At 37.6% G+C, this 27854-nt stretch overlaps 2 protein-coding genes across 5 annotated transcripts in view; one reads left to right on the top strand and one right to left on the bottom strand.

The window, feature by feature from the left end:
- Positions 1–1216: 1216 nt before the first annotated feature.
- On the top strand, positions 1217–9821 carry LOC126822102 (adhesion G protein-coupled receptor L4). Of its 2 annotated transcripts, none has more exons than XM_050550856.2 (7): positions 1217–1372; positions 1664–1728; positions 2802–2929; positions 3846–4129; positions 5236–5305; positions 6481–6677; positions 9067–9821. In XM_050550856.2, exons 2-7 carry the CDS (start codon positions 1669–1671, stop codon positions 9261–9263), a joined length of 936 nt encoding a protein of 311 aa, XP_050406813.2. In that variant the 5' UTR covers positions 1217–1372; positions 1664–1668; the 3' UTR covers positions 9264–9821. The 2 variants fall into 2 exon arrangements, with proteins under 2 accessions (XP_050406813.2, XP_050406815.2); XM_050550858.2 differs by lacking the exon at positions 1217–1372 and having other exon boundaries at positions 1437–1728; positions 9067–9238; positions 9333–9821.
- Positions 9822–14735: 4914 nt separating this feature from the next.
- Positions 14736–27854, bottom strand: part of LOC126822100 (carbohydrate sulfotransferase 1) — a 40493-nt gene continuing 27374 nt past the window's right edge. Inside the window, exons 2-6 of one of the 3 annotated variants that reach the window (XM_050550855.2) lie at positions 27239–27328; positions 24538–24623; positions 23713–23757; positions 19852–20071; positions 14736–18115 (exon numbers count right to left, since the gene is read on the bottom strand). In XM_050550855.2, the coding sequence (XP_050406812.1) occupies positions 17320–18115; positions 19852–20071; positions 23713–23757; positions 24538–24610 (1134 nt within the window). In that variant the 5' untranslated portion in view covers positions 24611–24623; positions 27239–27328 and the 3' untranslated portion in view covers positions 14736–17319. Of the gene's footprint in view, positions 18116–19851; positions 20072–23712; positions 23758–24537; positions 24624–27238; positions 27623–27854 lie in introns of those variants that run through there. The other 2 variants (XM_050550854.2, XM_050550853.2) reach the window with 2 other exon arrangements.

The raw sequence follows: 27854 nt of genomic DNA on the forward strand, positions 1-27854 counted from the left end.
AACAACTACATGTGTCATGATGGAGTTGGTCCACTGTGTTTTGGGGAAACTAGTCATGTGGCAGTTTCATTTCTACTCATGACTAGTTTATAAAATATATTTCCGACAGAGATCGCTGCGGCTATGGGGGATGATATCAATTAGGAGAAAATAAGACTATTTTAGTTGCGGATATGTTAACTATGTATACCAGTGAGGATAACAAAACCGATACACCCATCAAGCTCACCTTAAAAGATGACGTCGAATATATCTTAATCCCCCAATACCATCAACTGACATTGTTATACATCATACCTTTTGACAAGCACTACATATGCCTAGGCGGGTTTTCGATTCCCCGCTTGAACGTGACAACGAGTAGGATCGCCTGCATAACCTCTTGGGTAATCTACGGGTCCTCCGGTTTTCTCCCACTGCTAAAAACCTCTACGCACAAGCGAATTATTGAAATAAAATTAAACTATGTGCACGTTACCCTCCCCGCCCCCTCCAGTGCCCATAACATGCTGAGTACAGTTTTTCAAAGCTCAAAATAGCAAAGACTATATGCGTTCAGTGATGAACCAGGGACGCATCCATGAACTATTGACTCTTGCGTGTAAACGTGATCTGACGGACACGGTCGATGTTGACAAAATCGCCGATCGGTGGCCAAACTTGACTATGTGCGGATGCTTCATGAAAATATGAGGACATAGTCATCTCTTTGCTAATTTATGTATATTCACCTCAACAATAGTCATCTCTTTGCTAATTTATGTATATTCACCTCAACAATATCTCGAAGAAATAGGTCAATGTAAATGGCGCAATTATTACTTTCATAAATTGTCACAGATTCACAGTACTTTGCAAATTTCCTTATAAATAACATGAATTCCCGTGCGTACTCAATTTTACTCATGTTATAAGAGTTTTCCGACCACCAAAATTCTTCTAAATCTTCGCTACAAAGTCCAGCGAATAGCATTTCAGGAACTCTAGATTCAAACAATTTCTCTAGTCGGTCTCATTTTTTCTACCCCCCCCCCCCTCATCCCCAAACAAATCGATATGTACGCCCCTGAGGGATATAAACTGTTGATAAGGAGAAATGGAATTTCTTCAGTTAAAAAAAAATAAAAATGGACCGACTCCATCATGAAACGTATAGTTATTTCCCTTCTTTTGACACATCTTCGACGCGTATTGTAAATCGACTATAAATCGCAGTCTTATTTATCATGTGGATATATTATTGGTATGGCATATACCGAAATGAGTGAACTGCTATAAATCCTGGGTTTTCTTTTATCATGAGGTATATGGTCAGTATTCTATCAAATTGTTGGTATGGGTTATTAAGATATATTAGAAGTCACCTTTTAAGGTGAGTTTGATCATTGTAGTCTTATTCTTGTTGTTTAGTCGTTATCATATCTTCCACGTTATTGATCCCCGCTCGCCATAGCCGTAGCTAGGAGACAAGGACGCGATTTCTATCGACAAAAAAATATAGGTTAAATAAATATCCGGTTTAAACTTGAATCTTGTCATTACTTGATATTTACTTGATATAATATATTTCTTTAAGACACGCCATCTTCATTTGTCCGGTCGGTGTAAAAAAGCAGGACCTTAAACCCCCATTTCATTCATTCATTCATTCTTTATGACACAGCTAACATGGACGACATAACACATTCTAACAACGTAACAAGGACGGCTTACAACTTTTCAAGTCTGGTAAGTGAACATTTTTTTTTAAATATTTGATGTAGTTACACCTTGTATATTGTTTAAAGTGATTTGGCGATCATGTTTGACCAGACTCCCTTTTATCTAGGGTTAGGATCGTGATTTGGGGGTCACTTCAAACATGAATTGCAATGAATTGAAGAAATAAGATAGCCGGTTTCGGTCGTTACTCTATTCCTGTGAGGGAGGTTGGATGGCTGAATGGTTAGCGTGCGCGCTGTATCATAAAGTCTGTCATTGAGTCGACTGGCGTGGTTTCGAATCCCCGGTTGTACGTGACAAGGAGTAGGGTCGCCTGTCCAACCTCGTGTGTTTTCTCCGGGTCCTCCGGTTTCCTCCCACTGCTAAAGACCCCTACGCGCAAGCGAATTATTGAAATAAAATTAAACCATATGTTAGTCCCGAAATGACCTAGTTTGTGTCGAGTGGACGTTAAACCCCATTTCTCTCTCTCTCTCTCTATTCCTGTGAATAGCCGAAACATCCTGACCAGAGCACATTAAACGTTTAGACATAATTTGTGTATTAAATATGCATTATGTAAGATTGAAACAAAGAGCTGACCGTGCTTGCTATAATAGTTCAAAAATAGATAATGAAAAAATGAATATATCGAAAATTTCAGTCAAATTAATTTATTCTAAGCGAAGTTATGAATGTTTGAAATTTTGACCAGAATAACGTTGTCTCGATTGTCATTGATACGATAATACATAATGAAGTCTCGATTTTCAATTTTAGTGTTAACCGATTAAACGGCGCATGCGATCCAATCCAAGTAATGTCACATTCATCAGATGGTCTATAGAGTTGATTATGTGCTTGTATAAATGTATAAATAATAATTTATATCAAATTTGAAGCCAGAAAAAAGATCAGCAATCTTCGACATTTTTTAAAAAAAAAACGTTTGAAAATTAATTTTTGTAAATTAGTTGGCAACGGCAATCAAAAACAAGCTGAAACGGTTAGAATATCTCAATTAAGTGTAGTAGCGATATAGGTTATTCCTCCTCATGTAAACTTATTGCTACACTAATATAAATGTATTGATATTACAGTGTGTTGGTAGTGATGATTGTCCAGGCGATAGATCAGATGGTACAATAACCGTTATACCTGGCACTGTTGTTGTCATTGTTGCTATGGTGATAGAACTTTTTGTAATATTAACTATTACTTTTATTAGGTACGTTCAAATGGATCTCTAAAAATATTTAAATGCTGAAATTTTTTTCCAGCAATACAGGGTACCTAAAAGCAGGGGTTCTAATCACAGCTTGAGATTACTCTTTGAATTTTGTCTTACAGAAATTTGGATATTTCTTAAAATGAATCTTAATTACATTGAACTGGTACATCACTGGAAATAAACAGCATCTTGGGAAATGTGATCGAACATTTGTCAGTTTTGATAAACAAACAATTTCAGGAACCCTTAAAAGCTAGAACTATTGTCTGCTGCCTTCTACCACGTACATTTGATTGGATAAACCATTATGACTTACCGGTGTCCTCCCATATCACATGTTGTTTCAACCCGTATGACTAGTGGGCCGTATGACTAATAGGGTAGAGAGAGAGTGACAGAGAGAGGGGGGAGGAGAGAGAGAGAGAGAGAGAGAGAGAGAGAGAGAGAGGGTGTTAACGTGCACTTGACACAAACTAGGGCATTACGGGACTCAAACATGTGACCGAACATTTGTCAGTTTTGATAAACAAACACTTTCAGGAACCCATAAAAACTAGAACTATTGGCTTTAGCTTTTCTTTTAAAGGCCACACCCACACTGTCTGTTGCCTTATACACATGCGATTAGACAAACCATTATGGCTTACCGGATTATCAAATTAACAAATCACACCATGCTCCTTATTTGATCGAACAACGTAGGCAGAAAACGAGGAAAATTAGGCTGCGAAACGGGCATTCTGGCGTGTCCTCAAATTGATGTAGTGTTCATTTAGCAGAGAACTACCGCAGTACCCTGTCACAGGTGTGTGCTTCTGTATTACAGACGGTATTATTTTTGTTGGATATTAGTTTTAAAAAATGAGTTCCCTATTATATTATTCAAAGTCACCCTTTCTTTCTTTTTTTATAGAAAATTGCGAGAAGGCCGACCACAACGACAACTTTCCAAATTTGTTCAAGTGCTTCATTGTTGCAGTCATATTTCATCATTGTTCGTCTTTTTATTGGGATTTTATATTGACGGTTCTAATAATTATATATTATGTGCTGCAATAGCCGTTATATTACATTACTTTGTATTGATGACCTTTGTATGGGGTGTTATAGAAATGGTCACAAGTTACCTATTATATATTATATTTCATGGATTAGATTTTAATGGATTACGATGGAAATTCCTTCTCATTGGCTCAGGTAATATTAACAATATTTTGTCTATGAAATAATAATAATAACACCATGTTAACACTTACCCCGTTTAAGTGCATGTGCAACACTGGTATTGGCCTGCTTCTGTCATAAACCCAGTAAGACACTGTTAACGATAACGAAATGAAATGAAATGGGGTTTAACGTCCTACTATTCTGCTGTTAACGATAACAAAGGGGATTTAATTTCCCACCTTTATGCACCGATAATGACGGACATGCGCATTTGAATTCCAGCTGTCAAGGGTTGCCTTACATATACGCCAATGTGTACACGAGACACTGATCCCTGCCGGACTGATCATACTTTCTTTAACACCAAGAGACACCGTGACTCCCAATTGACGATAACAACCTTAAAGATACATTATGGGAGATTCGATAACGAGTTGGCAGTTCTCACTATAATAGTTAAAAACTAGATAATGTAAAGGCAATTTGCTGAAAATTTGATTCAAATTGATTCACAATGAACCGAGAACTAAGGGATTGAAATTTCCGCCTAGCGTCGATCATCATTACTAAAGTCAGTAAGATAAACAGCATAGTCTCGATTATCGATTTAATCGTTAAATCGCGAAGGAAAGTTATGCAGTAAATCGGCTCATAATCCACTAAAGAACGCAGGCTAGCGATGACATCTAGAGTTGATTATGATCTGGATAGGTTAATTAATGTCTAATTAATAATTTAGATAACATTTCAGGCCTAAAGAAAGACCCGCAATAGACAGATTTAGCTCTTGCATATGTATGTTTAATGTATGTGAGAGCGCTTTTGATGACTTCTAGGAAAACTGAATACAAATATTGTAGATAATGCAGGATGAATGTTTTGCCGAATTAAGAACGGATTCAAGGTGGATGCGATCTTCAATGGCCACAAGTTATATCAGCTTTATTTTCTTCATAGAGCACTGCAATGTTACCTTTACCGTGGCCCATGTTTTAATAACTTGAAGTTCTGCAAGTCAAACTTATTAGAGGTGAACCGTTCATATAACCTTTAAACATCTACTTCTGTGTCCACGTGGCGAACTGGGGTCAGTACCATTCTCTTTGTCATTATTTATCTCTTCTGTTTTATTACAGTGTTACCTGTGATACCTGTTATAGCCCTGATATCATTTCAATTAAACAGTTACAATACAATTAGAGATATGTAAGTAGTTATATGTTTTATTCATAAAATCAAAAATGTCGGGGGCAGACATTACAAACAATAAACATATTCGAAAACACAAATGTTAAGTCACGCCAAGAATCGTGTAGGCTAAACATGTCTACTATTTATTTCCTCAAATCAGCACCTGTGTTTCCAGTGCGGACTTTTCAAACCGCACAAAAGTACCAGAATTTCCCTACACCCGACAGAAAGCTCCACGAAACGGTCTTAGATATCTTATATCAAACAGAACACGGTTTCTTTAAAATCCCTGCCAGGCCCTAATGTAACGAAGTCAGATACAGTGAAATAAATGAAACGAAACAGAATCCGTGTTTCATCAGTTTATGACAAATTCACATAAAAGATGCATATGTAAGATTTTGATAAAATAGATAATGCAAAATGAATATATTGAAAATTTCATTCATTACTTTGTTGTGAGCGAAGGTTTGACAAGATGTGGCATAGATTGTTTATTATCGTAACGATATTACATGCTATTCGAGACTTAGCCTCGCTTCGCCAATTTTAAAGTACATCATTAAATGGCGACTGTCTTTTAATCCGTTTAAATTTCCGCTATCCGATGGTCTATGCTTGTTGTGAGAATAAATCTCTAAAAAATAGTTTATATAACTTTTTGTAGCCAAAATAAAGACCTGCAATAGGGAGATTTAGCTCTTACATAATGCATCTTTAAACATTGATCACAAATGAAGAAGAAATGAAATGAAATGGGGTTTAACGTCCTACTGTTCTGCTCCTATGCTGGGCTAATGAAGACGGGCATACGACATACAGTGTGCTATGAGGGAAATTTTGCCCGGGCAGCGGCACTATCGCCTACTCTTATATCGAATTCCAACTGCCAAGGGATCTTTTACGTGCATTCTAATGTATACACGGGACCTCGGTTTTTCGTCTCATCCGAAGGACTAGACAGCTGTCCTTGTCAGGCCCTCCGCCCTGCATCACTGACATGGAGGAACCACGCCGGAAAATCTGGATGAACTTTCTCGGCCAATGCAGGGATCGAACACCCGACCTCCAGGCTAGCGAGCCAGCGTCTTACCCACTTAGCCACGTGATCCCCAAATGAAGAAGACGTTAATGGTTATAACCAACATAAAGTATGTTAAATATGACGCAATAAATGTTACATTTTTCAGATGCTGGATCAGACCAAACTATATTTATTATTTTTTGTTCATACCAGCGGGTGTAGCATTTACACTCTCTTTCATCGGTTTCACTATCATCTTCGTTATCACCATTAGAATGCCATCCATGACAGCTCCAGCGCGTGCCACCAGAAAACGAATTTTAAAGAGAATAACTTTTCTACTTGTGGCTCTGATTTTTAATGGTAAGTTTTCAAAAGTTGCCTTTGGACACCGTACTTTCACAACGTTTTATTACTAACTGATTTTTGAATTAATATAAATAAAGCTAGAAGTATATGTATTTAAATGGTAAAATATACATTATAACAGGCTTGTCATGTTGGTGATATTATTTGGATAAAGAAACAGAAATAATATACACAAGACATAATCCTATGGAATATAATTACTGTTTATTTCTGGGGGTTGGATGGCCGAATAATTAGCACGTGCGTGCTGTATCATAAGACCTGTCATTGAGTCAACTGGCGGGGTTGACGTGACAAGGAGTATGGTCGCCTGTCCAGGCTCGTGGGTTTTCTCCGGGTCCTCCGGTTTCCTCCCACTGCTAAAGACCCTTACGCGCAAGCGAATTATTGAAATAAAATTAAACTATATGGTAGTCCCGAAATGACCTAGTTTGTGTCGAATGGACGTTAAACCCCATCTCTCTCTCTCTCTCTCTCTCTCTCTCTCTCTCTGTTTAGTACTGATTATCCAGTCTTTAATTATCAAGCAAACAATTATAACAATATGGTCATTAAACTGGAAATATACTAGGAACATTATATATGGAATACAATTACTGTAGAAATGAAATGAGGTTTAACGTTCTATTGTTTTGCTCCGACAGGTCCAATGAAGACGGAATTTTCCCAATCTGTGGCTCTACGGCCTACTCTTTTATCGAATTCCAACAGAAAGGGTTTTTTACGTACACACCAGGCCAATGTGTACGCGGGACCTCAGATTTTCGTCCCATGCGAACGGATATGCGTTGTCCCTTGCCAGACCCTCCAACCTGCACCACTGACACGTGAGAACCACGTCAGAGAATCCCGGTGAACTTTCTCTGTCAACACAGACATCGAACACGGGACCTCCAGGTTAGCGAGCCAACGTTTTACTCACTCAGCCATACTGTTTATGCCTGGGCGACGTTCTGTTTGTGATTATCAAGCAAAGGATGATGGAAAAAAGATGTTATCATGGAATCACATGACTCCATGATAGAGCATTCTTGCCAATACGAGGGAGCCACGATGGCCCAGTGAGGAAGACACTGGTTCACTAACCAGGAATATCCGGGGTTTGATCCGTCGTTGGCCGAGAAAGTTCCCCGGGATTTTCTAGCGAGGTGGTGCAGAACAGAGGTTGTAGTAAGGAACAGTGTCTAGTCGTTCCGTTGGGACGACAAAATGAGGTCCCGTGTACACGTTGGCGTGCACGAAACAGAATATTTGACAGTTGGACTTCGAAATAAGAGTAGGCCACTAGTTTCGGCATGTTTACCTCATATCACACTGTATGGTGTATGTCCAATTGGTGCAGCACAATAGCACCTTAAACCCCATTTCATTTGCAGATGGCAACGATAAATCATGAAGACTGTTGAAGTGTGGCTATATTACGAGATGCATTTTAACCCATTAACGATACGTGAACGAATGAGACAAAAAATTGGGTTACATCTGTCGCTCTCATCGTTGCCCTTCAATATAATATTTTAATATTCAATAGTCTTATAAAATACAATACCAGCGCCTATAGCATGTTTTTTTTTTATCAAAACGCTTATTCATATTTCTAGCTAAATGAAAGACTAGTTACGCATGGATTTCAGAAAATGGAGTTATCGTCCTTGGACCGGTTGCTCAAAACTAAGTTATTTTAACGATCCATTAAACTCTAACGGATCGTTATCTTACTAACGTGTTGCTTGTTAACGATCCGTTAAATTTCTGCTGCTGGAAAGTTTTTTTTATTATCCGTTAGTTAACGGATTGATTAAAGTTAATGCAGGAGAAAACTGTTTGATCATTGGTTGAATTTTAAATTTTTAAATTCAATGTACATGTATAACAACTTCATATCAGTTAGCATTAACAAGAAACTGAAGACAGTGGGACAGCTGTGCACTCTGTTTAGTTAAAGACAAAAAGATAACTTTAGAATTTTAGCATAAATCTGTAGGAAAAATCATGGGATTTGCATGCACTACAGAAACTGCAGAATATTTATTTGGGCCATTATTTCCCACGAGCCCCCCCCCCCCCCCCAAATTTTGTAGAATTTCATCCTATAGAAAATGGATTAGCCCCCCACCCATCACCCAAACCTCTAGAATATTCTATAGAAAATTACACGGACTTTTTGCTAAGGGTATTCTTTGATTGACAGCCGACTAATGCCATCGTTAAACAGATAACGGAGCCCAGCACCTCCGTTAAATCTAACGGCAAGTTAACGGGGCTTTCGGCAACAGACTTTCTCTCCGTTAAAGATAACACTTCATTAAGTCCGTGTGTATTTACTGAAGTGTCGTGAGACTTTGTTCTATTTCAATTCCCCAAATAAATTGTATAATTTCAGGTTTGAGCTGGAGTTTTGGATATCTGGTATCATCTGAAGATAGTGTATTGTTTTACTACTTGATGAGTGTATCAACTCTTCTATACGGACTGGTTATGTTAAAGAGATCCCTCGATCCTAAATCTAGAATAATTTGGAGAAATATGTTAAAGCCACCTCCTCAGACAACTACCTGGGTCTATCGAGAAATATGTTAAAGCCAGTTCCTCAAACAACTACCCGGGTCTAGCAAGAAAGAAGTCAAATCCAGCTCCACAGACAACTACCCGGGTCTAACAAGAGAGATGTTAAAGCCATGGAGTTCCTAAAACAGCTACCCGGGTCTAGATAGAATGAAGTCAAACCCTTCTTCTCAAACAACTACTTATGTCTAGCGAGAGAGTTATTTAAGCCTGTTCCTCAAACAACTACTCAGGTCTAGCGAGAAAACAGAATTTTATAATCGATGCCAAAATGATTGACCACCATTGTGTGTATCATTGATATTTTCTATTTAAACTTGAAGAATGTGACGTTGCTTTGAACTTTATATTTTACTGGAAATGAAGTAAACACTGCCCCTCTATACTCCATGCCAAAACGCTTTAACACCATTTTTTTATTTCGAAATCGAAGAACCCAATGAACTTTGTATTCCAGGCCTACCGGAAGGGAAGTATATAGTCCCTTTAATTTCATCAGCTTTATAACCAAAGCGTAAATGAATCTCGTTTATAATTATTTTTGTAAATTAAACAAAATGGTTTTCTGTCTAATTGCCTGGTTTTATTTTGAAGAAAACAAAGAGCTCACAATGTGGGTTTTTCTTTTACTTTAACCTGTTCCCGGATGTTAGTGTCCAAACCCACATGATTCTAGTTGAGATGATCTATTCTTAGGGTCAAACAAATTGGATTCTGTTTTGGCATCATTTAGTCAAGGCGGTTTAGGTCCATCCAGTCTTTATGTTTGTGATTTTGAAAAGGTCTGACAGCTGTGTGTCATCAACTAAGAGATGATGACGAATTGCGGGATCATTTAAATAATGACCGCGCTGTCTTGTAGACAAAGTGACCAACACTGGCCCAAAAAAACAGTACGGTGTGGTACACCGCATAATAACACCGAAGAGTCCGATGTAGAGAAATTTACTGCTGTCTAAACCAAGATATGGCTGAAACCCTTATAAAGCACTGCCTTCAATCCTGAATTCGATTGAAGTCTATCTAAAAACAAACTATGACCAACGGAGTCGAATGCAGCTGATAAATCTAAGAGTATCAAAAGTGCAACTTGATCACCAACCAGTGATATCTTTATATCCTTCAGGACTTTGTTAAGGGCTGTTTCGGTACCGTGACTAGGTCTATAGACTGATTGCTGTTCGCAGAAAAGAATGTTAATGTCTAAATGTTCAAATAATCCAATTTTAACAGCTTTCTCCAGAACCTTTAAGAGGAAATACAGATTAGACTAAACACAGGACTATAATTCTTCAAGATGTTCTTGTCCAAACCTGATTTTTAAAAAAGTAGTTTAGCTCACTTGAAAATAATTGGAACAGTTTCAGTTTGCAAGCTGGGATTAATGGTTATCGTTACTGTTGGCAATAAAACATCAAAATATGCCATCAACAGACGTGTAGGTAAAGGGTCAATTTCACAAAAACCTGGTTTTGGAGACTTGATGATTTCAGAAATCTCGGATTTTGATAATTATCGAAAGCATTCAGAACTGACCCAAAAAATCTTTTTTTAAAAAAAAAAAACTATAAGGGACATACGTATTGGTGGTATTAGACTTTTTAATGTTATCTTGAATATCAATAAATTTGTTTGCCAGACTCACAGTCATGTAGTGTAACACAAGTTGATCTTCCCAACAAAGAGAACATAAATGAAAATTATTTCTTGATCCCTGCAATAAATGGTCTTGGTAGTTCTCAGAAGTGTATGAAGTTCAATACGTTTTGTCCAGTGAATCAGTCGATGTACTTCTAGACCTGACTTGCGCCAGCAACATTTGACAGGTCACAATTTAGTTTTACGTGTAGCGATTTGATCTGTGTACCACGGTGATCTAGATTCGATTCGCACTTGTTTGATAAAAAGATAATTAATTTTCCCAAATCCAAAAATAGATGAATGGAATATTTATTGAATGGAAAATGAAATTCATGAACAAAGATCTTCGGATTTGTAGGTTTCTAGCTTGGGCAGATTTGTGATTTGAATTCCTTTTTATATTTATTTACAGAGGTTAAAAGTTTTATACGAAAATATTATATTTGTTTTGTTATAATGGATTTGCTCATATCCGTTCTACTGCACAACTGGTGGTTGTAATCATTTATTAAAGTTTATTGAGTGTAGACCAAACATAGTGTGTATTGGGGTGTTTAAGACTAAATGTTATTCCCCCCACAATGCCGTTCAAAGGTTCTAACTACGTGTATATAATTTTAAGGTGAAAAAACACAAATTCTTTCATTATATGTATTTTTTGAGGTTGGAGCAGTGGAGTGGAGCCTACAACACGTGTCTTGGAAGCTCCCCCTTTAGCTAGTATTTATAGAACGCATTTAGTGTGCAATAATGATCATGAAATGGGCTAAATAGATACTACTCAGATACTTCCGAAACTTGATTAATATCACTTTAGCAGCCTTTTACATAAACTATATGAAGAGTGACAAGTCATAAAACTTTTCATATCCGCATGATCATCATGTTCCACTCTTGTTTAAGTCTCTCGGTGTCTTTCACATCAATCTACCAATAAAAATTAGCATTAATAATAATAATAAAAATAATAATAATAATAAATCTATTTCAATTGCAAGCTGTCTAAACCAAGATGGTGTGTTGTATGCATCTAAGTGTTGCGACGATCTATCAATCAATAGTTGCATTATGATCTATTTTATCGGACATGGAATGTGAAAATACTTTGGGACTATAAACTAGATAACACGTTGCATTAATTACTCAATAAAAGCCAATAGGATCCGAATAGTTCTTTTATAGGCCACCCCTGCCTTCAGTGTTTAAATATAACAATGAGCACAATAGCCTACAGTATATTTAGTAATCTTTATTGTAGTGGGGGGATCACGTGGCTAAGTGGGTAAGGCGCTGGCTCGCTACCCTGGAGGTCGGGTGTTCGATCCCTGCATTGGCCGAGAAAGTTCATCTCGATTTTCCGGCGTGGTTTCCCATTGTCAGTGATGCAGAACAGAGGGCCTGATAAGGACAGTTGCCTAGTCGTTCGGATGGGACGAAAAACCGAGGACCCGTGTACACTTTGGCGTGCACGTAAAAGATCCCTTGGCAGTTGGAATTCGATATAAGAGTAGGCCGTAGCGCCGCTGCCAGGGCAAAATTTCCCTCATAGCACACTGTATGGCGTATGCCCGTCTTCAATTAGCCCAGGTTAGGTGCAGAAGAGTAGGACGTTAAACCCCATTTCATTTCATTTATTGATTCCCGGCCATTCAGTCATACTGTTGTATATATGTTTGCCTGATATGAAAGAAGTGAACTGGTGGTTGTTATATTGTACTGTATATATGGCTGTACGCTTGACACATGTACGACCTGACAATATGTTCTAATTACGAAAAATGTGATCATAAATCAAAAGAGGTTCAATTGAAATGAAATGAAATGAAATGGGGTTTAACGTCCTACTCTTCTGCACCTAACCTGGGCTAATTGAAGACGGAGGTTCAATTGAAGGAAGTATACTAGAAAACACATGTTTTAGAACAGTGTTTCCAAACCTGGGTCTGAAAAGTCGAAAGTGTGTAAGAAGCAGGGGATGAGGGGGGGGGGGTATAGAGAAAGGAAAATAAGATAAATGGTGATAGAGAGGAAGAGAGAAGATAGAGATGGGCAGAGGCGGATTCAATGGGGGGCGCGAGGGTCGCTCGCCCCCCCCCCCTAATTTTCGACAGTTCCTTTTTTTACTGCTGAAAGTGCCTTTTCTCAGACTCAAATATGTCCGTTCCTAACCCGTTGTAGGGATCCCAAATGACTCAAACCATCGACTCAAACACACCAATCTGGGAAATAGCTCTTGGAATGGCTACAGATGCAAGGAAATGACGGATAATTTTCTTGGGACCCCCCCCCCCCCCCCACAGCGACGTGCCCCGTCTCCGCGGTCAATGCCTTCATTTTGCAGCGCCCCCCCCCCCCACTTTCAAAATTCCTAGATCCGCCCCTGATGGGATTTAACTCAACACAACCTAGATCATTTTGGAACTAACGCATGATTCAATTTTATATCAATAATTTACTTGCGCGAAGAGGTCTTTAGCAGTGGAAGGAAACAGAGAATGGGGTTGAAGGTACTGTAGAGGATCTACCCAAATACAGAGAGAGTTGTCTTGTCATTTCGTAATATTACAGGATATGATCTGAGATATTTTATCTACAATACGGAACTTAATTGATTTTTAGAAAAAACTTGTGCTGTGAAAGAGGTTCCTGTTAGTTTTTAGAAAGTCATTTCTTTCTATCTTGAAATAAAAAAGAAAATTAAATTCTGAAATAATAATTGAAATTCTGTATGGAAAATTTCACCAGTATGATTCAACGTGGACGTAAACACAATCAACGAGAATGAAAGAGAGGAAGATTTATAGATTATTATTATCATTATTACAGCCTATTTAGAGTGAATCATTTCACATCAAGTGTCCACGGACACTTTACATGGTGATTATATAACATATTAAATGTTGTATATACAGATTCCATTAAAGACTTGTTTAAATAAAAAAAATTTTTTTAGCATTACACAATGGTTTTAAATTTGAGTGAAGTCTGTGTCACTACAGGGCCGGGACTGTACAGCGCAGTGATTTCTGCGTATTATGTCTTGTTATTTGTTTTTGTGTAAATTATGTGTGGTGCAGTCCCCCTGCACTTACTATTAAACTTCAAGTTAGATTATTCCATTACACAGGGGCTTGGAAACCTGTTGAACAGTTTTGGCTTTAAAAGTAGTTTATCTGATATGAAAAGAGGAGTGGATGGGGAGAGATAGAAATATGAAATAGATAAAGAGAAGATAGATTGAGAGGAAAAAGGGGCAATAGATAGAAAGGAAGGAGGGGAGAGGGGATAGACTTAATAAAGAGCGAGGAGAGTCTGATGTTCACCTAACAATTAAAAGGAGGGTGGGGGTGAAATATTGTCATCTTTTGTCATGGTTGATTGATCAGAGGGGATCACGTGGCTAAGTGGGTAAGGCGCTGGCTCGCTAGCCTGGAGGTCGGGTGTTCGATCCCTGCATTGGCCGAGAAAGTTCATCTCGATTTTCCGGCGTGGTTTCCCCTTGTCAGTGATGCAGAACGGAGGGCCTGACAAGGACAGCTGCCTAGTCGTTCGGATGGGACGAAAAACCGAGGTCCCGTGTATACATTGGCGTGCACGTAAAAGATCCCTTGGCAGTTGGAATTCGATATAAGAGTAGGCCGTAGCGCCGCTGCCCGGGCAAAAATTCCCTCATAGCACACTGTATGGCGTATGCCCGTCTTCAATTAGCCCAGGTTAGGTGCAGAAGCGTAGGACGTTAAACCCCCATTTCAACCCCCATTGAAAACGTTGACCTATAAAGGTGTTAATTAACAACTGTGGTTTGGTGATACCTAATTGAGCACTTAGATTAAATAAAAACTGATATCGCAGACAAAAAATCAGTGTTTAATATACACAATAGAATTCCATTGAATTCCAGTGAAGTGAACCATCATAATTAATCACAAGATATCCCGATAAATAATCTAATATGTAGATCTGCAATTATTCACGTGAAGGGCGGGACATTATTTGTGTGACTCTTTTTGTTGATAGCAAGTACCGGTTATCTTTATCTTGAAGAAAACCACGTTTAGAAAACGTGGCATTTTTTTAACCTGGCCTCGTTCTGGACAAAACACCTCATTTAAAAAACACGGCAGTCTAAAAAGCCACGCTTCGGCACCCCAGATAAACGTGGCATTTATTTACCACGTTACAACGTGGCAAAAATATTAACACGCTTTCGCTACGTTTGGACAAAAATGTCAAACGTGGCATTCTGAGGTATATAGTGTATAAGAGAGAGAGAGAGAGAGAGAGAGAGAGAGATGGGGTTTAACGTCCACTCGACACAAACTAGGTCATTTCGGGACTAACATATGGTTTAATTTTATTTCAATAATTCGCTTGCGTGTAGGGGTCTTTAGCAGTGGGAGGAAACCGGAGACCCGGAGAAAACCCACGAGGTTGGACAGGCGACTCTACTCCTTGTCACGTACGACTGGGGATTCGAAACCACGCCAGTCGACTCAATGACAGACTTTATGATACAGCGCGCGCACGCTAACCATACTTGGTTTTTCACTGATGACCGACTACTTCAAACGTTAATATGGCCGTTGATTATTAACATCAGTGCTACATTATGTTACTTGAACGTTCCTCGTACCAAATATGTTATCTTGGTTATAACTCGTGATGTTTTTGTGACAAAATCGGACGTTTTACATCAGCACAATTTAACCAAAGCAGCGCCTTTTCAGCAACTACCAACAACTATCTTCAAATGACTACTGATAATCACCATTACGTCTATATGTTTCGTTATTTGAACGTGCCTCCTGCGAAACGGGTCATTTTGTTTAAAATCATAATATTTTTGTGACAAAATGTGACTTTCACGCTCGCTTGGCAGCCATAGGGAAGGGTCATAAGTCGTGTATGATTTTGTAGGGATCAGACCACGGTTATTAAGATCTGTATTTAGGAGCAGATCATCGTATAGATTTATTGACTGACATGACTATCATAAACTTGATATGTTTATTATCCACCTACTCATTTAAAGAAGAACCAGAAGACGGAACATTTAGAAGTATTCATGTAGGAGCATTCAATGTCTAGTATTGAAATCTCTGAAGGGGAAGATGGTCTAGATCACAACAGGATTTATGGCACTTCCATAATTTTGACCGCATGTGCCAACCTCCTACATATACCGACGTTTGAGCAAAAGTTCTCCTTTACTCATATTCCTATGTTCGAGTGTAAATGCTCTATGACCTTTCTTCAGGTTTTGGTATCCCAGAGTACTGTTTTGTATTTTACTGTTTTTGATCTATAATGTTCTCTTGTCTTTTAGGGAATTCAATATGGAATGTAGGGTAGCCTTTAGAATGCCTCTCAAAAAAAAACTTCCAAATGTTTCTATACAATGATCGGCTCCTAAATACAGATGGGAATAAGCGGGTCTGATTCCTGAAATATTTTTGACCAAAATTACCTATTTGGCACAAGGAATGTCGTTAGAAAAGGTGATACTCAGTGGGTAACTGGGCGCGCGAACTCACCAATCTTATGTTCGTTGTGTAGTCATCTTGCTGATCGTGTGACTAAGACTTAATGACGCTGGATCATCAACAATCCCCTCGTCCTTAAAACCTGTTACCAGAGCGAACATGTACATCCCCAGAAACACTTCAAGTTTTCTCCATAATGCCTTTTTTATCTTTTAAAATTTTCATACCATTGTTCAAATAATCGGCTGTCAGTGATGAGCCACGAAGGTAAATTTGCACTACGGACTACCCTTATTTCGAATTCCAACTGCCAGGGGTTCTTTCACGTGTACGCCAATGTGTACACGAGACCTCGGTTTTTCGTCACACCAGAACGATTAGACAGTTTCCTTGCCAGACCTTAGGTACAGTACCACTGGCAATCGGAAACCACGCTGGGTAAACTTCGTGAATTTTTCTCGTCCAACACTGGGATCGAACCCCTGCCCTCCTGGTTAGTGAGCCAGCACCTTACTCACTGAGTCACCGTAGCTCCCAACTGTATCGGGAATTTTACAAACATTGTTTTTACCATAATTTTAATTTGATTACCATTGTTTGAAAACCGGACTGCTCACTGATCATTTTAATACCCAACAATACCTTTAAGTAACGTTTAAAAGATTGTTTAAATAACCTAAATGTTGCGTTACGATACGTTCACGTTAAATAACCCTTCAAAGATTGTTTAAATTACCTAAATGTTCCTATACAATACGCACACGTTGAATAACCTTTCAAAGATTATTTAAATTACCAAACTTTGCGTTACAATACTTGCACGCTGAATAACCTTTCAAAAATTATTTAAATTACCAAAGTTTGCGTTACAATACGCACACGTTGAATAACCTTTCATAGATTGTTTAAATTACCTAAATTTTGGGTAACGATACGTGCAATTTCAGTTATATTTTTGATAACCGAAAAAATGTTCCATTTTCTTTAGGTCTGAGTGGTTTACTAATATCCTTTATGAGGTTTATATCTGCTTTAAAATAGTCAGCAACTAAATAAAATTGTGCACAGTTTTCGTTCATTTCTTGTACATAATCTTTAGTAACCCGAAGTCTCCATTGGTTGGCCGTTTGTGTTGAATTTTGTCGTGTGGTACCATATGTTTTTTCGACATTCGTATCTGAATGCGTGTCCAAATACAATTGGCCAATACTTTCAAATGTTGGTGTTAGTCCGATGAATTTATAAATATCATACATAGACGTAAACGGGTTTTCTGCCACAGTTTCGTAGCGTAGAATTCTGTATCTGCTTTGTGGCCTTAGTTTGGAACCAGCCTTAAGATTATTTGTCATTAAAGGGCATAATCGGTTGTAGTGTCTATTGGACTTTTTATATAGTTTACTTCTAGAAGACCCAATGGCTCGGGGATCTCTTATTAAATGGATTATTTTAAAATTTGGCGTTTCACTGAAATACTTTGAAATAGATTTGACAGACAAACGAATTGTTTTTATGACACGAAATTTTGATTGTTGACAGGCCTGGATTAATTGTTGTAAACACTTTGCTCGTAGTATCCTGGTGTTGTTTTTACCCCTAACACACATAGTATATTGGCGTGTTTTTAAGCCTCTGTCCATAAATATTTCGGCTTTGTAGCTTGTTAAGTTGCATGTAAACCATTTTTTAAGAATTTCAAGCTGCCTTTGGGCGTATTCATCGTCACTGATTAGAACATCGTCACTGAAACAAACAATGCCGATAGTTAAAAGTATGTATAAACGGATTAAATGGGGTTTAAAGATCTATTTTTCTGAACTAACCGGGCTATTGAAGAAAGCCATATGCCATATAGTTAAAAGTATGTATGAACGGATTAAATGGGGTTTAAAAACCTATTTTTTGAACCAACCGGGCTATTGAAGAAATCCATAGTTTGTTATGAGGAAAATTGAAACGTGAATAGCAACTCTCAAGGTGTATACGGAACCTTGTTTGTCGCCCCACAGCAAACATTTTCATCGCAACAGCATGTTACTTACTAGGCCACAGTGATTCCCTTGAAAAAATGTAATTTTAAAAACTATTCTGATATGATGACTTAAGTTTCATAATGAAATGTTATATATATACACACCCGGCTTGTTTTCAGATCCCATAACTTAATGCTCTATCTTTATATTGTGTAAATATTTAATGAATCAAATTTCATAAACCTACAAACACACTACAATAATGTTCTTATCCCTCTTAAGATGCCATTTAACATACATAATTTTAGTATTAAATAAAATGCGCTTTTGCAGTCAACCATGTATAATGGGATACAGTCACACGGGTTTGACACACTGCTACAGTACGGAACCAACGTTCAACATACAGATTAAAATGCATATCTATATTTCGTTTCGTTTTATTTTTATACTTTTGATGCTTTCACTGCAGACTAGTAAAACAAAATTTGAACGATAAAAAAACAAACGAAATAAGATGAAATAGCCAACAATTTCGATGGCATTAGAAAACCACAAATAATGTTACCTTTATTTATGAATTTTTTTTACAGTTAAGTTACACCGATATATCAAAATTTTGTATTAATTTAAAGGGACATTATGTGAGATTTAGAGAAGTCCGGGCCGTTCTTGCTATAATAGAAGAATGAGTATATATTGAAAAATTTCAGTCAAATTACTTTTTTCTGGTTTTGAATGTTGATGCAGTTAAAATTGAAATAAATTTGAATTACTTTTAATCCAAAATATACTTTTAACATGTACCAATAGAAAGTTGCCCATAACTCTATTGTCAGAACATTATCGGCACTCTCCGGGAGTGACGTCATCCATTTTCGGAAAATTTCGACTTGGTCGGCAATATTAGCCATATCCAAGCCATCCAATGTTCTAGTGAGCCACTCCCCTCGACCATTTCCATACTTCTATTTAGTCACTCATGCGCTACTAATCTTTTTGGGTTCATTAACTGGGCCGCAAACGCTACTCGTCTGATTGGGGGACGCTCTTCAAAAATCGTCCAAGGCTCCGTCAAGTTATGTTCGAACAATTTGGCATGTGCGTTCCTTAGACATTTGCGCATATTGATTGATTTGTCGTCCAAATTGCAAGATTGATGCGATGACGTCATATCATCCATAGTAAACCGACTGGCACTGAAAGGTCTTGGAGAGAGAGAAATGGGGTTTAACGTCCTCCCGACACAAACTAGGTCATTTCGGGACTACCATATGGTTCAATTTTATTTCTATAATTCGCTTGCGCGTAGGGGTCTTTAGCAGTGGGAGGAAACTGGAGGACCCGGAGAAAACCCACGAAGTTGGACAGGCGACCCTACTCCTTGTACAACCGGGGATTCGAAACCACGCCAGTTGACTCAATGACAGACTTTATGATGAAAGGTCTTGGTTTTAGTCCATCGTCATATTATTCTGTACCATGTCATACTTCAACACTACTAACCTGATATTTTTTACCCTCGTGTAACGGTTTTTCAAGTTATATAGCGGTTCAAATCGGTAGAATACGTCCGGATGATGTTGAATAAGATCTCCTGTGAATGAGGAACCACTTCTCATGTAGGCCAAAATAAGCACAAACGTTGGTCCATCGTGGTCGTGAGCCTTGGTTGCCATTGCCGTCCTGGTATAGTTTGCATAATGATATGTTTGAGTTTCATTACCTTTAAGGAAAAATTAGTATCTCATTAAACAGTCAAGACAAACACTCGGTCATCAGTGAGAACCATGGCCATGAACAAGCGAACAGTGAGTCTGATGCCCCCAGCAATACCCCAAAATAAATAGATAACACATATTGATTAATTGCATATTTATCTTTTTCAAAAGTATCGAGCAATCAAACTGATTATCTATACTTAGTCTAAGCTTAAAATGTTCTCGATCAAACTCAGTCAAGGTTTTGAAGTACCTGAAACTATACACTAAGTTTCACCACTCTCCGTCAGTTAGAATCAAAGTAATCTTGTCTCAACACATCTACCAATGAAATTACTTAGCTCTGCTTTGCTTTAGTCGGAAATGTTATTCATTGAACTCGGCAAAGACATTCATCTAATGAACAACTACATCAAGTTTAAACATTCTACCTCAATTAAAAGCAGAAAATTCTCATCATCGAACTTTGTCAAGGTATTGATATAATTAATCTATACTCAGGGGCGGATTGGGCGATCGGGCGATCGCCCTCAGGGCCGGTCGGACAAAAAATGAAAAAAATAATTTTGACCAATTCGTCTAAAAGAAACTTTTTTTGTGCGGAACATTATATGGGGCTGGGAGGGGGGTTATTGGACCGGCATTGGAGAGATGATGATCATGTTGTATGTGGCCGGTGGCTTTAACGGGGCGCCACGCCATCACTGGAGTCTGGAATGGACTGGTATAATAGACTTTCTGGGCCGGGTGTGCTGGGTGTGGGCCGGAATTCGGAATCCTGCAATGGGGATTCCGAATTTCATCCGAAAATTTCATCGGATTCACCCGACACTGTCGCCCGCAAATTTACTAATTATTAAGTCACCTGCACCCTGTTTGTGGGGAAACGTCTGCCGTCGGAGTCAAGGTAAAATAATTTACCTGGAACAACAAATCCAAAAATCAAAAAGCAGCTTTCATGAATTTCACTTTCGTCACTCTGTACTAATGTGCCTCGTGGCCTTCCATCACAGGAGGAATCAACTAGCGCCCCCGACAACAAAAATATTCCTACTTATTCAATATTCCTAACTGGTTAATCAAATGGTCAAAATTTTCTCAACTAGTCCCATTTTTTAACCAGTTAAATTCTCTTGAATCTTGACGATACAATGATAATACGTTAATTAATAATATGACGATATGATAATTTCACAGGTTGTAAATTACTTGCAGGTCGGTGTTTTGACCTAAATTAATCGATTTATGAGATAAATTATTTGACAGGGATTATAATCAGATATGCCAAAAAATCGCATATTTGGGGTTCATTTTTCAAAATTCTCCAGGGGGAGAGTCAGTAAAAGGGGCCGCTGCGACATGGGAGCCCGTGCCGGTTCCCGGCCCCAATCCGCCCCTGTCTATACTCGGAGTTTCATCCCTCTCACCCAATTAGATATTGTGTTCTAATGTCTACACCAATCAAATTGCTTAAGTGGAAAATGTGTCTGATCGAATTCTGTCAGGTATTGATGTAATGAAACTATACACCAAGCTTCACCACTATCACTCAATTGTAATCAAGTAGTCGAGCTCCAAAGTCTCGACCAATCAAATTGCTTATCCAACTTAGTCAAGGTATTGATTTGACCTAACTATACACCATGTTTCATCACTCTCACGTAATTAGAACCAAAGTTATCATCTTCGAACTCCATCAAGGCATTCCCCTAAGGAACGCCTACAACAAATTTGAACATTCTACCTCAATTGCAAGGGGAGTTATTGTTTCCAAAGTCTCCACCAATCAAATTGCTTATCGTTCTGCTTACCCTGATCAAAAATACCCATTATCGACCTTAGTCATGGTACTGATGTAATAAAACTATACACCAAGTTTCATCACTCTCACTTAATTAGACCCAAAGTTACTTATCTCTGCTTACCCTCACCAGAAAATGCTTATCCTCGAACTCCATCAAGGCATGCGCCATAAACACATATACACCAAGTTTGAATATAATCCTTTAGTGAACATTCTAGCTCAATTAGAAGGAGAGTTATTGTGTCCCATAAAGTGTGTCCCAAACAATATGACAGACAGACAGGCGGGTGGACCGACAGACAGGCGGACAGGCCCATTTTAATAGCCGGGGAACAATAAATATATAATTTGTTATTTGTTTACTGATCATTCGTTCATTTTTTGTTAAATATCGGTCTACAGCTAAAATTTTGAATATTCCGCGGAGATTGCACTTTATAACAGCAACTAGTCCATGTGACAGGCAGATATTCATTACCAATTTAACTATGATTTTCAGTGAGCCTTATGTCTAAAGTGTCCAAAATTGGTTGATGGACTTCAGGGTCACTTTACCAAATGTCAGTTTGGCGGCCATCTTTTAAAATTTCTATTTAAAATAATGCAAGTCAGAGAAATTCCTCAACTGAGGATGGGACAAAACCCGAGGCCCGTGTACACATTTGAGTGCACGTAAAAGATCCCTTGGCAGTTGGAGTTCGATTTCAGAGTATGCCGTAGCACCGATATCCGGGCAAAATTTCCCTCACTGCACATGTATGTGCTCTTTATTCAGTGTTCTTAGTTCTTAATACATAGTCCTTAATTCTTACTTCTTTATTTGTTGTCGTATTTCGACATTTGTACACTAAAATTAAAATTATTTGTTTTACAAATCAGAAATGAAATGAAATGGGGTTTAAGGTCCTACTGTTCTGCTCCTAACCTGGGCTAATGAAGACGGGCATACGCCATACAGTGTGCTATGAGGGAAATTTTGCCCGAGCAGCGGCACTATGGCCTACTCTTATATCGAATTCCAACTGCCAAGGGATCTTTTACGTGCACGCCAATGTGTACACGGGACCTCGATTTTTCGTCCCATCCGAACGACTAGACAGCTGTCCTTGTCAGGCCCTCCATCCTGCATCACTGACAAGGGGAAACCACGCCGGAAAATCTGAATGAACTTTCTCGGCCAATGCAGGGATCGAACACCCGACCTCCAGGCTAGCGAGCCAGCGTCTTACCCACTTAGCCACGTGATCCCCTTTACAAATCAGACATTTGTCATATCAGATTTGTAAAATTTATTTTTGTTTAATTTAATTGTATCTTAATATAATAATCTACATTTACATTTCGCCATAGACATACAACGAAAAATAAATCTCGAACGACAAATTTCCAAATACAAATCTCCAAATACAAATCTTGCAAAACATTTCTTCAAACACATTTCTCCAAAAACATTTCTCGAAATTCATCGAACCGGAACATTATGACGACATGAGCGGAAATTTGTTGTTCGAGATTTGCTTTTCGTTGTATATCTCTGATGAAATGTAAACGAAAGCTATTTTTTTAATTTTCTAAAATAAATTTTATCTTTACATTAAAATACAATTCAGTTAAACAAAAATACATCTTACAAATCTGATATGACAAAATGTCTGATTTGTAAAATAACTATTGAATTTAAGATACAGATGTTAATTTTAGTGTACAAATGTCGAAATACGACAACAAATGACGAAATAAGAATGGTGTATGCCCGTCTTGAGTAGCCTAGTCTTAGCAGACTTTGAAGTGGGATAACTCTACAATCGACCGCCCTCTCCCCCACCCACAGTCTGTTCTTACCTTGTGAAAACTTGTGTTTTAACAGGAATGTAGATATCTCCGACACTGTAATAAAATTCACATATTGTCATCTCAATTTTAAGTTTTTGTTTCATTACAGTAACTATAATATTTTGTTTAATTAGAGAAAGGTTCAACAGAATACATCTTACTAGCCTGGAGGCTCATTGCTGGGGATGGAGTCCAAGCATGAAACTATTCAATTGTTTTTCGGACAACTAGTTTCATTATGTATAAGAATCGTTAAAACTAAATTGGGGAGATACCACCTAAAGAGAAATTTTAAATGTTCCCATTATTAATTAGAATAGGTTTCGCTTTATTTTTTTTATATTTTATGCTAACATTTTATTGTTTTAAATCTTCCTAGAGCAGAAACGGAAAATTTGACCGTTTGAATTCCAGGGTCCCAAAGAACAAAGATGAATTTAGCAAGTTTACATTTTTATTGAAAGAGTGATAACTTTCGTTCATTTCAGTATGTTTTCATGATACAAGAATAGCTGGCGCATTCACTTTACTATAGAAAAGTTGGGTCTTGATTTGTGCCCATTTGATGCCCCCCCCCCTCCCGGCACTGTGCCTCCGGTCTGTACAGTTAATTTAGCAGTGGGGGTAAAACGGAGGACCTGGAGAAAACCCACGAGGTTGGACAGGCGACCCTACGCCTTTTCACGTACAACCAGGGAATCGAAATCACGCCAGTTGACTTAATGACATCCTTATGATAAAGCACGCACGTGCTAACCATTCGGCCATCCAACCCCTGATGGTAAACAGAAAACAAACACACTATTCTAATTACTTTCAAAATGTAATACTTACTTATAAAAAGGCTGACGAATCCACAAATCAGGCTGATAAGGGCACAATATCTTAGTTTATTTTGCCCAAGCATATTTTCTACTCAGCTAGGCATGAAATGTTAGAAATAAATAAAATATATAAATTTATATATAACAGCCCAAGTTAATAATCAGTATGTTAGTATATGATTATACCAGGGCCGATATTCGTTTCATGCATTAAACACTAATCTTGCCTTTTCAATTTTGTAAACATCTATTTTATTTTTAGAAATATTTATCCTTTAAGATACTTGATCAATTCAATAATGATAAAGCAAACAATATTATATTTCAAGCACAAATTGATCCTAACCAGTTGGTGTCCGCCATTACCGCATTATATGTAACAGAACTGGTTAAACACGTTCCAAATATAATTTTAAGACAGAGATCATTGTTACGATAGATACGTAGCGAAGATCTTAAGAAACGGGAAGTGACAAAAAAAAAAAAAAAAATTTTCGTCTTTAACGGATTTATCAGTGAACTGAAATTCGACCGTGTATCTGTTATCGCTCGTTCTTTCAGTCAGTAATATATAAGGATGCGCCATTTACCGTTTCTTCAAATCTTCGTACACATCTACTGTAACAATGACCTGTGTGTTAAAATGATATTTGGAATGTGTTTAACCAGTTCTATCACATATGTAACTGACACCAAACTTGTCCTTTAATTGTGTTTAAAAATGCAGGACTATTTATAGATTCAGTATATTTTAAGGGGCTTTATTTGAACATACTTTAAACATATGTATTTTAAAAATGCAACGAACGATCGCTTTAATGATTCTCCTGGAGTTTTCCTTTCTAGTAGTATTTCGTAAATCTAATAAAATATGCGCTGTGTACGGTTACATCCGTAAGTCAGGAATGACCGGGTGTGTGAATATAAATAACGAACAATCCAAACCATTAGACAATTATTTCAAGCTTTTGGTCACGATTAAACCAGAACATCAATATCAGCAAAATCATATATTGTATATATACAAACTAAAATAGCATCCGCGGAAGGGTAAGGGTCAACTGAACGGAAATTAAAAGAACAAGAATATACCATACTTATGGCGCCTAAATTTAGTTACTTCACACCAGACATTGTAAATATTGTCAGATTTGTTGTTTATTGTTTCTTTTAAATTTGGGAACAGAGTAGTTTACGTACGTAGTGAGGACATGGCAGCTCCGCCTGAAGACTTTTTATGAACCAAACAAACTTTACCCCCCCGCCCCCGCCACACACAAAATTATGCAAAAATATGGTTTCTAACTTTAACCCTGCATACCCAGAATAGGGAACGAGTACCGGTCAGGACAGGGATATGTTTAATGGCAATCTGAGTATAATATTGAATTACATATAACTCTAGACATCAGGGGCCTGTTTCACGAAATTTTAACTAAGATAAAATCCAAATTTTAGTAATTTGATTGGATAATATTAGATTGATTTTAGTGCTTAGCCAATCAAACTTGAAGTATCTACTAAAATTGGATTTTATCTTTAGTTAAAATTTCCATAAACAGGGCCCAGTTCTCTCGGTTAAAATAATATGTTATACGAAAGCGTCTACATTATATACATGAGGGCAATGTTGCTAGATGGGTATTACCGACGCACAAAATCTACCGAGGCCAGAGATATGTTTAAAGGCAATCTGATTATAATATTAAATGCCATATAACTCTTAGACATTAGTTCTCTCGGTTAAAATAATATATTATGCTGGTGCATGAGGACTATTTAAGTAGATGTGCATTACGAATTATTATTCGGAATCTCAAGAAAAAAAATAAGTGAAAGCTTTTTATATAATAGTGGTGAGATCGGGGTGTGGTTAAATGGAATTTCCATTTGTTCAACTCAATGACGACACGTTTGAAATGAACACTGCCGATGACGTCAATTGGTGCCATTAGTGGCATCCATTTCCGGGTGATGCGGGCATGCAATCAAAGAATTAAAATGATTTTATTTTTAATGTTGAAGTTGCTACCCTACTTGAAGCGTGTATAGCTCTATTCCTTGGAACCTTAAAATTTAGGAAAATAGGTCTAAAATCACAGATTATTATAATATAGGTAGGTGTATATAAACTGATTCCCATTCCATTCTGTAACATTTTTATTGTAATATCTAATCAATGTTGGGTTAAATACGTGAACAGTCAAAATTGATCGACAGTCGTTTACATCTGCTTTATTTTGTCGTTTATGAATCAGCCATTTCTACTTTATACTTCCACATGGTCTTGTGGGGTACCTTTTTCTTTGTTTCTTACAAATGGCGCTCAAAACCATAGAGTAAATGACGTCGTTAACGGATTTTAAAATGTTCGTTATTTCTTAATTATTGGATATTAAGATGTTATATTTTCGCGATAAGATAAAAACACCCATATTGATTATCGATTAATTAGGATTATCGTGCATGTTATTGAGTTAAATGTTTAGCACCTGTAATTTGAATAAAAAGTTTATTTCATTAGATTTTACATACCAGTATTTTTAAAAAAAATCCTTTCTCTCATTTCTGAACATGTGACCTTTATCTTCAGTTTTAGAGGCATGCAATCGCGGATGTGGGCCCCGGGTACCAACAAACCCCTGCAAGGGTCTGATTGGTGCCTAGGATTTATTACGTCATATTATCAATCTGAATATTAAAGAACCTACCTTTCACCGAGATTAAGTTCTCCCTGTCTAGATGTTATGCCAGGGCCTATGTATTTTAGTGGCTGTAGAAAATACACGACACGAATTCTCCTGAGTGAAATAAATAAAGACCAACATGAGTCTAGTTTGGACTCAACACTTAGTAGAACAAACTTACCAATAATATATATATAAATACCATTCAACAATAATTAGTTTTATAGCACTTTGCGAATCAATCTTCCTTATTTATAACTCCCTGTGTTTCAGCCAATAATATAGGTAATACTACATTCTGGTATATAAACCATAAATAGGCGTGACCCCATTTGTTTAATATTGTACATATGTGCACTGTCCGACTTCACGGCTATACGATTTAACATCTCTCTCATTCAGAAGACATTCGCGTTCTGTTTAAGAGAACGGATGCGTCTACCACTCGATCTTCCAAGCAGGATGTACGCATATGTTTATGACGATACAAATAAACAGATTGCTAATATATTATGCACGTACTTGATTTAAAACCGAATTTAGTTAGTTGCTTGACATTTTAGAACCGGATGGCAAGTCAAGAAAATTGTTTAATGTAATAATAGCACTTGCAGTAAACATTGTTATCACGGCTATATTC

This window comes from Patella vulgata, chromosome 5 (assembly GCF_932274485.2).
Source record: "Patella vulgata chromosome 5, xgPatVulg1.2, whole genome shotgun sequence".
NCBI classification, from domain to species: Eukaryota; Metazoa; Mollusca; class Gastropoda; family Patellidae; genus Patella; species Patella vulgata.